The sequence below is a fragment of the Orussus abietinus genome, unplaced genomic scaffold (assembly GCF_000612105.2).
Source record: "Orussus abietinus isolate OABI.00-Male unplaced genomic scaffold, Oabi_2.0 scaffold2, whole genome shotgun sequence".
Classification (NCBI taxonomy): domain Eukaryota; kingdom Metazoa; phylum Arthropoda; class Insecta; order Hymenoptera; family Orussidae; genus Orussus; species Orussus abietinus.
This window is the reverse complement of record NW_019396012.1, coordinates 792,887-805,327: the sequence shown is the minus strand read 5'-3', so window position 1 is coordinate 805,327 and position 12,441 is coordinate 792,887. Positions and strand designations below refer to the sequence as shown.

The 12,441-nt window shown below is 40.7% G+C and overlaps 2 protein-coding genes across 2 annotated transcripts; both read left to right on the top strand.

Annotated features, from left to right (window-relative positions):
- The first annotated feature begins 4,667 nt into the window (after positions 1-4,667).
- On the top strand, positions 4,668-6,250 carry LOC105700426 (IQ domain-containing protein D-like). The gene is made up of 7 exons (XM_012426256.1): positions 4,668-4,679; positions 4,737-4,898; positions 4,984-5,194; positions 5,399-5,534; positions 5,609-5,758; positions 5,842-5,968; positions 6,056-6,250. The coding sequence occupies exons 1-7, from the start codon at positions 4,668-4,670 to the stop codon at positions 6,248-6,250; spliced, it is 993 nt and encodes a 330-aa protein (XP_012281679.1).
- Positions 6,251-7,071: 821 nt separating this feature from the next.
- On the top strand, positions 7,072-10,838 carry LOC105700475. The gene is made up of 5 exons (XM_023434577.1): positions 7,072-7,127; positions 8,745-8,943; positions 9,037-9,055; positions 9,185-9,289; positions 10,792-10,838. Exons 2-5 carry the CDS (start codon positions 8,752-8,754, stop codon positions 10,836-10,838), a joined length of 363 nt encoding a protein of 120 aa, XP_023290345.1. The 5' UTR covers positions 7,072-7,127; positions 8,745-8,751.
- The last annotated feature ends 1,603 nt before the right edge of the window (positions 10,839-12,441 follow it).

The following is a 12,441-nucleotide window of genomic DNA, read 5'->3' as shown; positions in this document are numbered from 1 at the left end:
TATCGACGTATTGCCGTTTATTTCGCTCGTATTTGTGGCGCTACCAGGCCGATCGTTTCTTGGCCTCGCACATAACATTATCCTCACAGCGCATTTGAACTTTCGACGCATAAAACGAGCGCTATCGCCGGTAATTATTGCACCTTGTAATTCTGCAAGAACGGCGTGCATTGTTCCTCCGAGTGGAAAGTTATACGATATCGAATCTCAGGAACCGATGCTCTGAATCTCTCCATCTAAACAATCAACACTATATGAATAACGTCTACATTCTCATCAAATAAACCTGAATTTTATTTTCGCCATTTAAATTTCACTAGTACCCAAGAAATATTCTCTTAATTCCAAGAATAATTATTTTACCCAGATAAATTGTCACAATTCCGAATAAATGTTGCATCCAATTAATTCCAGGTTATTGGAGTTAAATAATTATTCCTTTAATTAACGGGATGTCTCTTTGGTTCAATTACTTTTCTCTTCGGGGCATTTTGAGTAGAGTAAATTAAGAAATCGATATTTTCTATATAATATTCACAGATTTATAGTTACTATATATATATGCATTTACTTACGTTCTAAACTGCAGAGAGGCGGCCCTGGATCCCGAGTCGCAGTAACCGATCCCTTGGTATTTATCTGTAAATATTAATATCAACATTTTAAACCGTTTGTCCAATAATTCCCTCTAAGAACGAGAATGCATCCCGACGTATTTTAAGGCAGGATCAATCGAAAGGCCAGCGGTGGAGTAAACGCAGACCGAAGTCACACGCGATCCGTTCGCAAAGGCGATCCAGCAGTTCTAAACTATGCCAGGGTCTCTCAACTTTTCCGGAATGTTTCCCCGGGCTCGAAGGCGACAGTCTGAAGTATCTCAGCGATTAAACCGTCCTTGAAGTCGCTCAACAAACTCGATTAATTAGTTAACCTTCGTCCCTCCCAAAGCGATGCTTATTACCGCTCGCAAAACTACTAACCGTAACTAATAACCAAATTTCACGGTAATTCGGCCCCAACTTCAAGCCTAACTCCCTCTATCGGCATTCCTTAACTTGGTAGCTCAAAGAAAGAGGCGATAAAAACGGTGCAATTACCATCTACACTATTTGCGCATTAAAAAGGAAGCACTTCGCAGCTCCTTTGCCGAGAATCTGCGCACTTCGTTCGGTAAAATAGAATTTACGGGCTTAAGTGGGACTTCGCTGATTAACCGTCGGCATATAATCGACAGTTATTTCCTTAAGAACTAAAGGAGACGTTAAAGTGCTTTAATTGCGAGCCAGGGTAAACCGTTTCGTGGCGAATGGTGTCGTATAAACGTGAAGTCCATCTTGAAGTTCTAGCCGCAGCAGCGGCTCTCAAAGCGCTCGAGACGCCGACTGTCGGCGAGGGAGGGGAACTCGCTGGGCGGTGACGATGACTCGAAAAGAGTCGCCTGTAAAACGAGCAAAGGGAGCCCAAGTGTAATGGTTCGACGCGACATGCTTATATAACCAATGTACTGGCCTTAAGACTCTCGAGACTAGGCGCTCGCTGCGAACGCAGTCTGGTTTTTTAGGCGCGGCCACAACGACCGGCAACCGCTCTCAGTGGAAATTTCCATTGCAGTTGGTAGAACGGCGTGGGTACAGTCGGCCGCAAAACCTGTGGCCAGACCCTCACCATATCTGCATTGGCCCTGGCCTGGTGGCGACTATTTGTGCACCCGCGTGTACCTAGCCAATGAGCAACACCCGCTTTTCGGCAGTTCTCGAAAAACAAGGAATTGAAAAAATCATTCCAACTGTCCATCCACAGATATTTAAACGTGATTATCGAAACTTATCTTTCTGTAGGAAAAAGGACATGCATTTCTTGTAACGGAATAAAAGACGCACGCAGTTACGATCGTATTTGTTTAGTTTGATACCTCTTTATTTAAGGACTAGAGATATTTAGATTTATTTAGGAAATTAATACCAGTCTGGGATTAGTGTTAAGCTATTTGACGATTAATTCTTTTAGAAAAAGATTGGATAAGTGCGAGAGTGACGTTTTGCGCAGAGGAGAGTGCGTTGTCATTAGTGATTATTATCCTCGTGGTGTTTGTCGAGAAAGGGCAAAGAAGTATCAATAAATAAATATTTAAATTGAATGTGTATTATTTCTAGCGAGCGATCGCGGTATTGTAAACTCAAAAAGAGGACGCCAAGACCTGCAGAAATAATTTATTCACTTGGGGATTGTTGTTAAGATAGCTTTTTAGCTTTTGGAAAGTAACACCGAGGTCGGTGCTTTTGAAAAGGTGGGTATTGGCTTCTGTAGAACTTATTGGAAGACCCGAAGAGTGAATCCGATGTTGTTAATTGGTATTGTTAATTAATTGGAGCGAAAAAAACCCCGGCGTTCCAATTGCTCCTCGATTATGTCAAGCTGCTACTCGAGTGATCGATCAAAGATCGATCCAGACACGTAATCAGCTTCATATTCATTGGTACTAACATTGTTGATTTTGGCCTTATTGGCTGCAAAATAAAAACTATATTGCACAATTATGCGATAGCGTCGCTTTTCATAAATAGCGAGATTATAGTTTACATCATCGTAGATTCAGATTGCGCCGCCTATTGACACGGTAATCGATGGAGCTGCAAGGAAAAAAATGAAAAATCATATTTAGTATCGGATCTCTTATGACATTTCAATTGCAACACTATAATAGTCACGCGGAAGTTCCATTTTTAGTACGTCCTGATTTACAAAAAGCAAAATGGCTGCCCTATGCTTTTCCACTTCGCTTTTATTTTATATCGTGCAAGCTGTTCATAAGGCTCGTTGGGAATGAAAAGGAACTTGGGTTTTGAATTTCATCCGTGATATGTATCCGATATGTTTGAAATCAGGGCAGCATTCCGTGAAACGTCGGCAATTCGATACATGTCTTCGATTAAACGCTGACCAAAGAATAAAATGTCAGCACGCTCTGTGGGAGACTCTTAGAACTAACGAGATCATTCCAGGAATCCATTCGAAAGATCTGAAAGAAATACATTGATAAGTTTAGGAGCAAAAGTTGTATGAATTAAGACGTTGGTTATTTTCTCCGTATCACTTTCATTGGGAAAAATATGACTGCTATATTTAGAGTATGTACGTCATGAATTCTCGTAACTTTTGCTTCGAGTTTTCATTCCGGGCAGATTAGAATGCGCGGATACTTTGTAACTCGTGGCGCCATCTTGCGGTCGGGGAGCTGACTTTCACTCTGATACCAATTTTTCCATTTTACTGATCCATGTACATACGCACTATTTCCATAAGAAATAACAAAAAAAAAAGAAGATTACAAATCTAAATAAATTCTTAAAAGAAATATTGCAGCGAAATGAGTTCAGATTTTGAATATTTGAAATAAAAAGATTTATTATATGATCTAAATTGATGTAAACGTGTTCATATTGTTAGGATGAAGTCGCTTCGCTGTTGTTTGTCTGAAAATGTCATAATTAAATCGGGGCACAAATTGGTTTCTTAAATCCCTCTCGTCCTTTCCCGTTCGTCCTTTTAATCCTGAAAATTGTAATATTAAAAATGCAGCGCCATTTTTTAAGGACGTATTCAATCTTCACGGCGCCATTACATCCTATTGCGCGGAGTAAGTACCATTTGGTAAAGAAATGTTAATCCTAACCTGAGAGTTTTACCAAAAAAATGTTAATATTTTCTAGGAAACCATTCCACCACTTCTTACCCCGTGGTGCTGACAATTTTTGATAGAATTAAAAGGAGACTTGGCTTCGGGAAAAGTTTGTACTACCGATATAGATAATACGACGCGCCTTTGACATGCCATTATTTTGTCATTTCAGAAGAGGTAGAGAATAAATCGGAGACGCCAAATCCAAATATTCAACAAACTGAAGACAACAATTGGTACGGTCAGCAGGAAGGATATTCCCAAACAAATTCTGGATATCCTCCAGGATATCCACATCCTCAGCACGATCGTTCTCGACGGGAATAGATTCTTTTTTTTATTTTTATGACTTATTTCACGTACTGTCGCCTTCTTATTTATTGCAGGTGCAGATAATATCATAAATGGATTAACAATTTTATATCCTGATTGCGCGTTTTTACACGTCTTATTTCTACTGTCAATTTTATGTACCGCTTAAGACTTCATTTATAAATGGTCAGACTTATCTGTCAATGCAATGTTAACACACTTTTAATAAAAAAAATTGCTTAACTATTCGTAGTTGTATCTCCATTCTATATCAAGAAGACTGATATCGGCTCGTTTATTAAATCGTTAATGCCATGGAAACACTGCAGTACAGTATTGCAGTAGAAGACATGTAGAGTAAGACGCACATTTACTTTCGAGTACTTCTTAACGAGACATAGACATTTTTAATTGTTTGTAACTTGATGGTGTACTTCGTTGAGAAAGTGTCACAGAGGAGGAGGACGGGTCCTAAGTACTTGGCTGAAAGATTATTATAAATAAAAGGGATACTAAAGGCATCTATATGGCATTACATGACGCCATACACCGAAAATGGAGAATTGCGATTGCAGATTCCCAAACGTCATCCGAATCATCCGAAATCATTCGAAGTGCTGGCTGCGATGCAGCAATCGAGTACATGCTAAACATTCTGTCCTCAACTGTTGAGAAAATGAAATTAACGGTAATGAAATTATCCTCTTTCATAAATTGTGTATAAAAAAATAGTCATTATTTGTAGGTCTGTCTGCCAGTACTGATTCATCAAGAAATCTTGTCAGATATATTAAGCTCTGATGAGATATGCTTGCTTCGAGAAATTCGGGAACTATTCCAGGATGGACCTGATAAGATAGAGGAAGTGAATGTCTCGACTGATTTGAAATTAAAGCAGATTCTCGAGGTATGGTTATTTAACAAAAATCATGTATCCACATTTAAGCAGAATAAAATGATAGGGAATGTAATTCACTGGAATGTCTTTATAGATTTTTAACAAATATCCGAATATTCACACTATGGCGGAGGGTTTGTTAAAAGAGTGTTCGCCGGATGGTATTAGCATGATCCATAATTTGAATTTCTTTAACAAACTCATGGAGGCCCGAATAAAAATGATACCTCAAGAGAAACGTAATCGCAAGAAGAAGGCGTTAAAATCTCTTGTGGACTTGAAAAAGGCGGAAGTGGATGTGGAAAGTATGTTAACGAATATTAACTACCTGTACATATGTTAACAGTTAAATTCTAATGCGTATTTATACATTAAAATACGAGAAAAGGAATTGAAAAGCGCGGTAATTAAGGCCAACGCCCACGAAAATTCTTTCCCAAGTACTGGAAGAACATCTCTCATATAAATGCCTGGTTTTTATTAATGTTCATTCCCCGTGTAATTCCCAGCATTGCAAGCGAATCTCGATAAGCTGAGGTCGGAACACTTGGAATTTGTGGAGAAAATTTCCGCCGAAATTGCGAGGGACGAGTCGATAATTGCAGAAATTAAAAGAAAGCACAAGGAAGAGATTTCGGAAGAAATGTAGGTACTTAAGAATAATCCTGTCGGATTTAATTATTCTGCGATTCAATTACGAGGGTAACGTTTTCTTTCAGAAATAATTCCGAATTTGAAATGCTGGAGACCTATAAAAAAATGAGAGCAAAACAGGATATCGTTCAAGACGAGCTTAATGCATCCAAAAAGCTCCTTCACGATCAGATGGAATCGAATTTGACTCTTGAAAAGGAGCTGCACAAATTGCAGTAAGTATTTTACAATTGTAATCAAGGTTGCACGATTTTATTCCGTAGATTACAGTAATAATAATGTCTTTTAAATATAGCAGGCAGGTGGAAAAACGATTCCTGGCCATTTTGGAGGAGTACGATTCAGAGATCGGAGAACGACACGAAACTATGGAAAAATTAACTGCAAAATCCAATGGGTTGAGGGATGATCTTGAACAATTGAGGGTAAGCGTTTCCAATATTTTCCCAAATTTGGAAAATCACTTTCATTCGTTACCCTAATTGCACATGAACTTGCGTGAAATTTTTCAGAAGGAGTATGCATCCCAGGAAATTATTTACAATAATTTGAAGGAGGAAAAGGAGCTGGCCGAAATGAAAGCCTTTACAGAGAAAATGGACCGTTTTAAGGAGAACAGAGCTGCAAGGATCATCCAGAGAGCCTGGAAGATGTATCTCGAGAGAATGGCCCAAAAGAAGAAGAAGAAGTCGAAAAAGAAACAGTAACATCCTGGCAACATTCGACAACTGCGCAAAGATTTGATCATGGATTTCGGCCTTATCACCTGCTATCAGCTGATAACGTCCCCTGATTTCATTGACTTTTCCCTAGACCTCGAGATTGAAGTTCGGAACAACATCTGGGAATTTCTATTATTTCTAAACAATCTGTCACCGTTAATATCAGTAATTAATCACGACGCTTGACTGGAAAATCTATCATATTGACTTTTGGTGTTAATTACTGGTCTCGGTCTTTAAAAAGGACATTGATATGCAGTTAAGCCTTCGAGCAAAATCCCATTCCGGATTTCCATTCAACTTGGAATTGAATGCAATTCCCAATACACGTTTCACGATTCACTGTTTAACTCAGAGTTCAGTACCGGCACTTGGAAAAAAATGTTGAAAAAATTCCTCCCTTCCTCCTAAATAATCCTCCCGCTTTTCCTCGAGTCTTTTCAAGCCTGAAGATCGCCTCGTTGATCAATATTTATTTAATAAACTATTACACGTCCAGATCTCGAATGTAGGGTCGGAAGGAGAGGCTTTATTAAAAAGCACTTTCTTGAAATCTCTCTACACACGTTTCCAGTGAAGTGCCCTCGTCTCGTCGGCATGGTGTCCTCAAAATCGCAGGGGTAGAACCGCCTGGCGCATGCTCTGAGATATTTCGCCGGGGTGATATTCAGTCAGGCAAGCCAGGCTCGAAGCGGCCGATCATTACGGGGGAAACTGTGCCCGGGTGCTCGACGAGGTCTACTAGAGGTTTTCCTGGCGTTTCCCGACACCTCTTCCGTGGCCAAAATCCGCAAACTCGCCTTCGGGGATCTCCTACGGATAGCAGGGTCCTATCTTGAAGATCTCCTCCCCGAAGAAGCAGGTTTGAGCGGATTTTCGACTAATCCTTCCCTCTCTTGACTCGCACCCTTGGTACCACCTGTAGCACGTGAAACTCGATATTTCGGAAGCTCCACCGTGCTCCAGGAAACCGGGGGATGAGACCCTCGGGGAGTTTGACGATTCCTCGCTGAAGTGCTTTCGTTTTCCACCCTCTGGTGCTGTGGCTCTAATTGTTGATCCAGTGGTGTCTCTGGTTGAATTCTCTAACTGAAAAAATGGCTGATCGAGGAGGCTGCGGCATCAGGAGCTGGGATTAATTAATTCTCATATTAATACAAATAATTCTCCTTTACATGCATTTGATTGTTCCATGAATTCGTCATGGCTCCAATTGTTGCTCCAGTGTTCCCTTGTTGCTTTCCATCCCGATGGTTGTCTTCCACGACCTGAAAAATGGTTGATCGAGAAATCTGCAACATACTCAGGGGTTGGGATAAATTATACAAATAAATTCACCTTTATATATAATCGGTCGCTCCATAAATTCTTAAATAAACCTGGTAAAGATTTATTTACTTGCAACGATTAATTACTAACGTGTTGTCCAGCACTTATCATTTCTTGTCACCTTCGTCTAAGTCTCCGTCTAAGCGTTAGCTTCGATGGAAATTTGCTGTAAAAGAAAAATCTCTTATAGAACGACTTAGCATATTAATTTTTTAGGGAAGATTATTTCTCCTGTATATTTTATCTAGGTAATGTTTATCCTGGGTAATCGCGGGCGATATGAGAAAGTGTGGATTTAAGTGAATGCCGGGGGAAAATATGAATTTTATGTGATCAGGGGAAGTGAATCGCGCAAGGGGTGGCTCGTCTCGTTAATCCTGTCCACGTGTCGGTAATACAATTGATTAAGAGCTTTTCAGCGTTTTTCTGCATTTCCGTTTGTATTTCTGCCACCGCGATTTTTCAGGGTAAGTCTATTAAGGGACGAGGGGAGAGATCCGAGAGATGGAAATATCGTTCGTGAAAGTGCACGACACGAAACCCCCGTTTATTAATTGGCCTCGGTAATAGCCTTCGCGTATTTTTAGCGCCCGTTGTTGCACCTTTTTCACCGACTGTGCCCGCGCATAAACAAATGAGTTCTTTCGACCGCGGGAATAAACAATCGATCGTCCACAGACTAATTCGACGACCCCCAATTTAGCGGGCTTTGACTTTTTATCGCCCCTGTAATTACGGGGTAGGAAGACATTCTGACACTTTCCTTTCGCGCCCCTAACGAGCGAACAATGCGAGCTTTGTTCCCCAGATCTAGCCATTGTTGGGAGAGCCATTAAGAACACGACGGGTCCTCGTGAATTATTTTCCAGGTTTTTGAAAAGAACCGCCACACTGTTAAAGAAAAAGTTCATGAAATTCATATACTATTAGTACATAAGGTTGCAGTAAAATTGTATATTGGATGCCTTAATAGGGAATTAGTATACATGAATTGTAAAATTCTAAGTGAATTTACTATTTTATAACACCGTGTTGTAATTCCTTGAAGTTACGGAGAAAAATTATAAATTTGATATTCGGAAGTCATTTAGTAGGTATTGTTTGGGAATTTTTTAGGTGAATTTTTCATTTTATTATCGTTCTCTTCCAGCCCAGAAATGGCCGACAGGCTGACTTTGAGTTTCCATTCGCCGATTACGGAACAGAAAAATCTCATGACTGGGACTCTGGAGGAGAGAAAAGAGGCTTTCAAGTGCGACGAGGAGCTCATGAGAGAGACCACGAGGTTCGTCACCGAAGTCATCGAGACTGCTGCCACGGAGGCTTCCAAGAGAAAACACCAGACCGAGGTGAAAAAATATATTCCACCCACATTTTCACTTCTTCGAGATAATTTTAAGGGGAAAGTACTAATGGAAATTCTTTTGATTCTTTTCTTTCAGGGCATGGAAATCAGCGAAGGTACTGTCTTTCAGAGTTTCAATGATACCATAACAATAGGAATGGTAAAATGAGTAACGATAACGGAGTGAAAATTAGCTGTTTTATTTTTAGAATGATTTCTCTTAATGTTGGCGCTTTTCTTATCAGAGAGCAGATTGAAAGCTGGAGATCGGATCGCTGGATGGAACCACCGAGCTCGCGGATTCTGCAACCGGATGTTAAACGCTATTTGCCCTTGCTTCACCAACTCTGGTAAATCGTAGACCATAGACGTAGAAGTCGACCGACATTAGTGGATCACGCACCCGAATCATCGTCATGACACCCATCGTGACATTCCGACATTTCGACACCGACAGTAGGTCCTGATAAGGTATCACTCTCTTCCGAGGGAATTCCGAGCCGCGGCTCTGGGCTTCCTTGGTTGATCAAAGAAGTCTTTCAATGAAATCGAAATATTGGGAAATTGAGACGGTAACGCCGAATTCTAGTGAAATTGAACTGGGGATACCGAATTCTAGGGGAATTAATACGGGAACACCGAATTATCCGGCTCGCGAGGGCCATCGAATGAAAGGCAATCGATCCAATTCATTAATCGACGGGAGTTCAAAATGTTTATCAAAAGGTAACGACGAGCTGAGATATCGTTGAAAGTATTGAGAAAATTACCCGATATTTAGTACCTCTGTAGGAAAATTAGATAATTATCGAGGGACTATCGAAATGGATTTTTCAAGCTGCGGTTATTATAGGGATGAACTCCTGGGCGATAAGAGAGAAAGAAACGCTCTGGGCCTGAAAATTGAAGGAGTATTTTCACCCCAATGGATTGTTCATATCCATCTCATAATGCCTTCCACTTCGCATAAACCATCGCCAGTTACTTATCTATCACATTCACAACGCATCGCCATATTCTCGACACCCTTTGCCCTGATAAGGCGAGACAATGCACCTCACTGCACTTTTCAGTGATTTCTTAGATTTTTCTTCACTTAGAAATGCTCCTTTCCTGTCTAAAAAATGGCCCCGAGTTTTATAAACAATGTTCCGACCTAAATTGAGCCCTCTTTTCTCTGGAGTAATTCCACCATGAGATGGGAATTCTCAAAGTAGAATGTACCGGGCGCATCCTTTCCAAAAATACTCGGCTCCGGGTGACAAAATTACTCTCCCTCGAGGGCTCGTTTTAACTCTCGAGGAATCTCTCCCTTAGCTTTTGGGAAAATTCCGAATCGTCTTAGACGTAACTGTGCCAAAGGAATTAATTCATACTAGGTCTAAGACCGATTTGAGTTAACATTAACGGGGATGCGAAAGTGACATCCGAAATGTCAATGGTTAATGAAATTTTTCTTCCAAACTTTACAACCCGAATATGGAGACTATAAGGAAGGGCCTAACGCCCTTGAAATTTCTTTTTTTATACGACATTTCTTCAATGTGTATAAACAAATGTTTAAAAAATCGAACTTTTATGGCCCTCAGGACCTTCCTTATACCCTCGATATTTATATTGTCAAGTTTGGAACGATTCGGTACACTGAAATTTCATAAAAGAGACCTCTTTGAGAGAGAGACCCCACCTTAAAGTGAAAATATAGTGGAGCCTATTTTTTAATTTTTATATTTCGCGTAAAAGAATTAATTTACTGTCGAGATTAATGAATGAGGACTTCGAAGGGACATTTAGGAAGGAAAGGACGAGGAGATCGAGGAATCTGAATTTTGGAAATCTATTCTTTCCGTAGAATTATTCGCCTGGGCTCCATACCGGTATCGGTTCACGAGACCATAGCAGCCGGCCATGTTCCGGAAGTTGAGTAAGGACGGGACGATGGTTTAGCCGAATTTAAGGTACTCCTATAAAAGCTTAGACGAGTGATTCTGCCAACTGTCAATTCGAGGCCCAAGGTATTCCCAGAGGAATAGCCACGGACTTGCAGACTAGTCACCGTAGACGTCCCACGCAGCAAAAATCGAGAAAAGGGGCCCGAAAGAAGGTCGCTCGCATGGCAGACCGACTCGAATTAATATAAACTAATTAACTAAAAACTTAATAGATTAGTCAAATTAAATGATGACGAATAACCGAGGCCGGGGCGACTTCTAGCTGGATTTAAATGGCCGGGAGATTTAAATGCCGGCTAAAAAAGACGAGGGCCAAATCGAGCGACCGTAGGAGCTGCATAATTATTCCTTGAAGCCGTGGATGTCTAATTACTGTGATTAAGACCGAGGGGAATAAATAGTTCTAGACGAGAGCCGTCGATTCCGCTGGTCCGGAGTCGCCGATGTCCACACAACTGTACAGATATACAATACAGGTCGCGTACTCGCGTACGCGCGGATTTTATTTTCTACAGACTCAGCAGACCTGTGTAACCTGACATAACTATTCGGACGGCTTGCCGCACTTAGGAATGTTAAGCAGAATTTAATTAAAAGTGCTCGCGATCGCACTGGACGTACCTAAAAATTCACGACGCTCGGCCGGTCCTCGAGTCGCTCGACGGAACGATCTTTATAAATTCTCCCAAAAGGTCAAGACGTACCAAAATTCCAAATTTTCATTCCACACTTACGGATAACAATTCGACCGATCTGGATTTTTTTAATTTTTACTCGGATGCTGGAAATAAATTTTTTTTTTTTTTCTTAGTCGAGCGTTTCGAGTCTCCGCGGTGCATCGTTGGGCGAAACATGGAATTGATCGTCAGGAGGATGAGGGGAAAAGAAATCGACGAGTCTGGAGGAGAGGTACTTTTTTCTCTCCCCAAGAATCGGGAGTCTGAATCGCATGTATATCTGTGGTCAGCAATAAATGTGTTCTAAGAGGAAATCAATAATTCCGTGTTTCGAGCTTCGCTCGCGAATGTGCAGCTGCATGTGCGCCGCAGTATAGAGGTTGTATCAGTGTCAACAGGCGAATGTACGTGCATTGACCTAGAAAATCGGGCAGCGTGTAATGTACGTGTACCTCCGATAAAAATGTCTAACGACTTAGGGAACGCCGCCGGATATTTTTGGCCGATGAATAATGCATCCGATATTTTTGGATGGCCGAGCGTAATGCCGAGGAATTCGGCGTATCGACTCCCATTTAGTCGGGATTTATTTATATTCATTTATGTACTAAGGGAAGCGAGTTGCGGAAAATTCACCCATCGTGTACTACCTATAGAAAATTATCAGTACACTTGTTCGAAGGTTTTAGGGCTTAGAAGCCCACAAATGGAATTTTTTAAAATTTTTCCTGCCATCTTTTCATCAATTTTGTCCCTTATGGCTCTGATTCATTTTAATTGAAAAAGGAGAAAATTCCAAAAATTTATTAGAAAAAAATTAATCTAGCGTGCACTTATTACCATTTTTGGGGCGTAAAATTCCTCGAGGGGAAT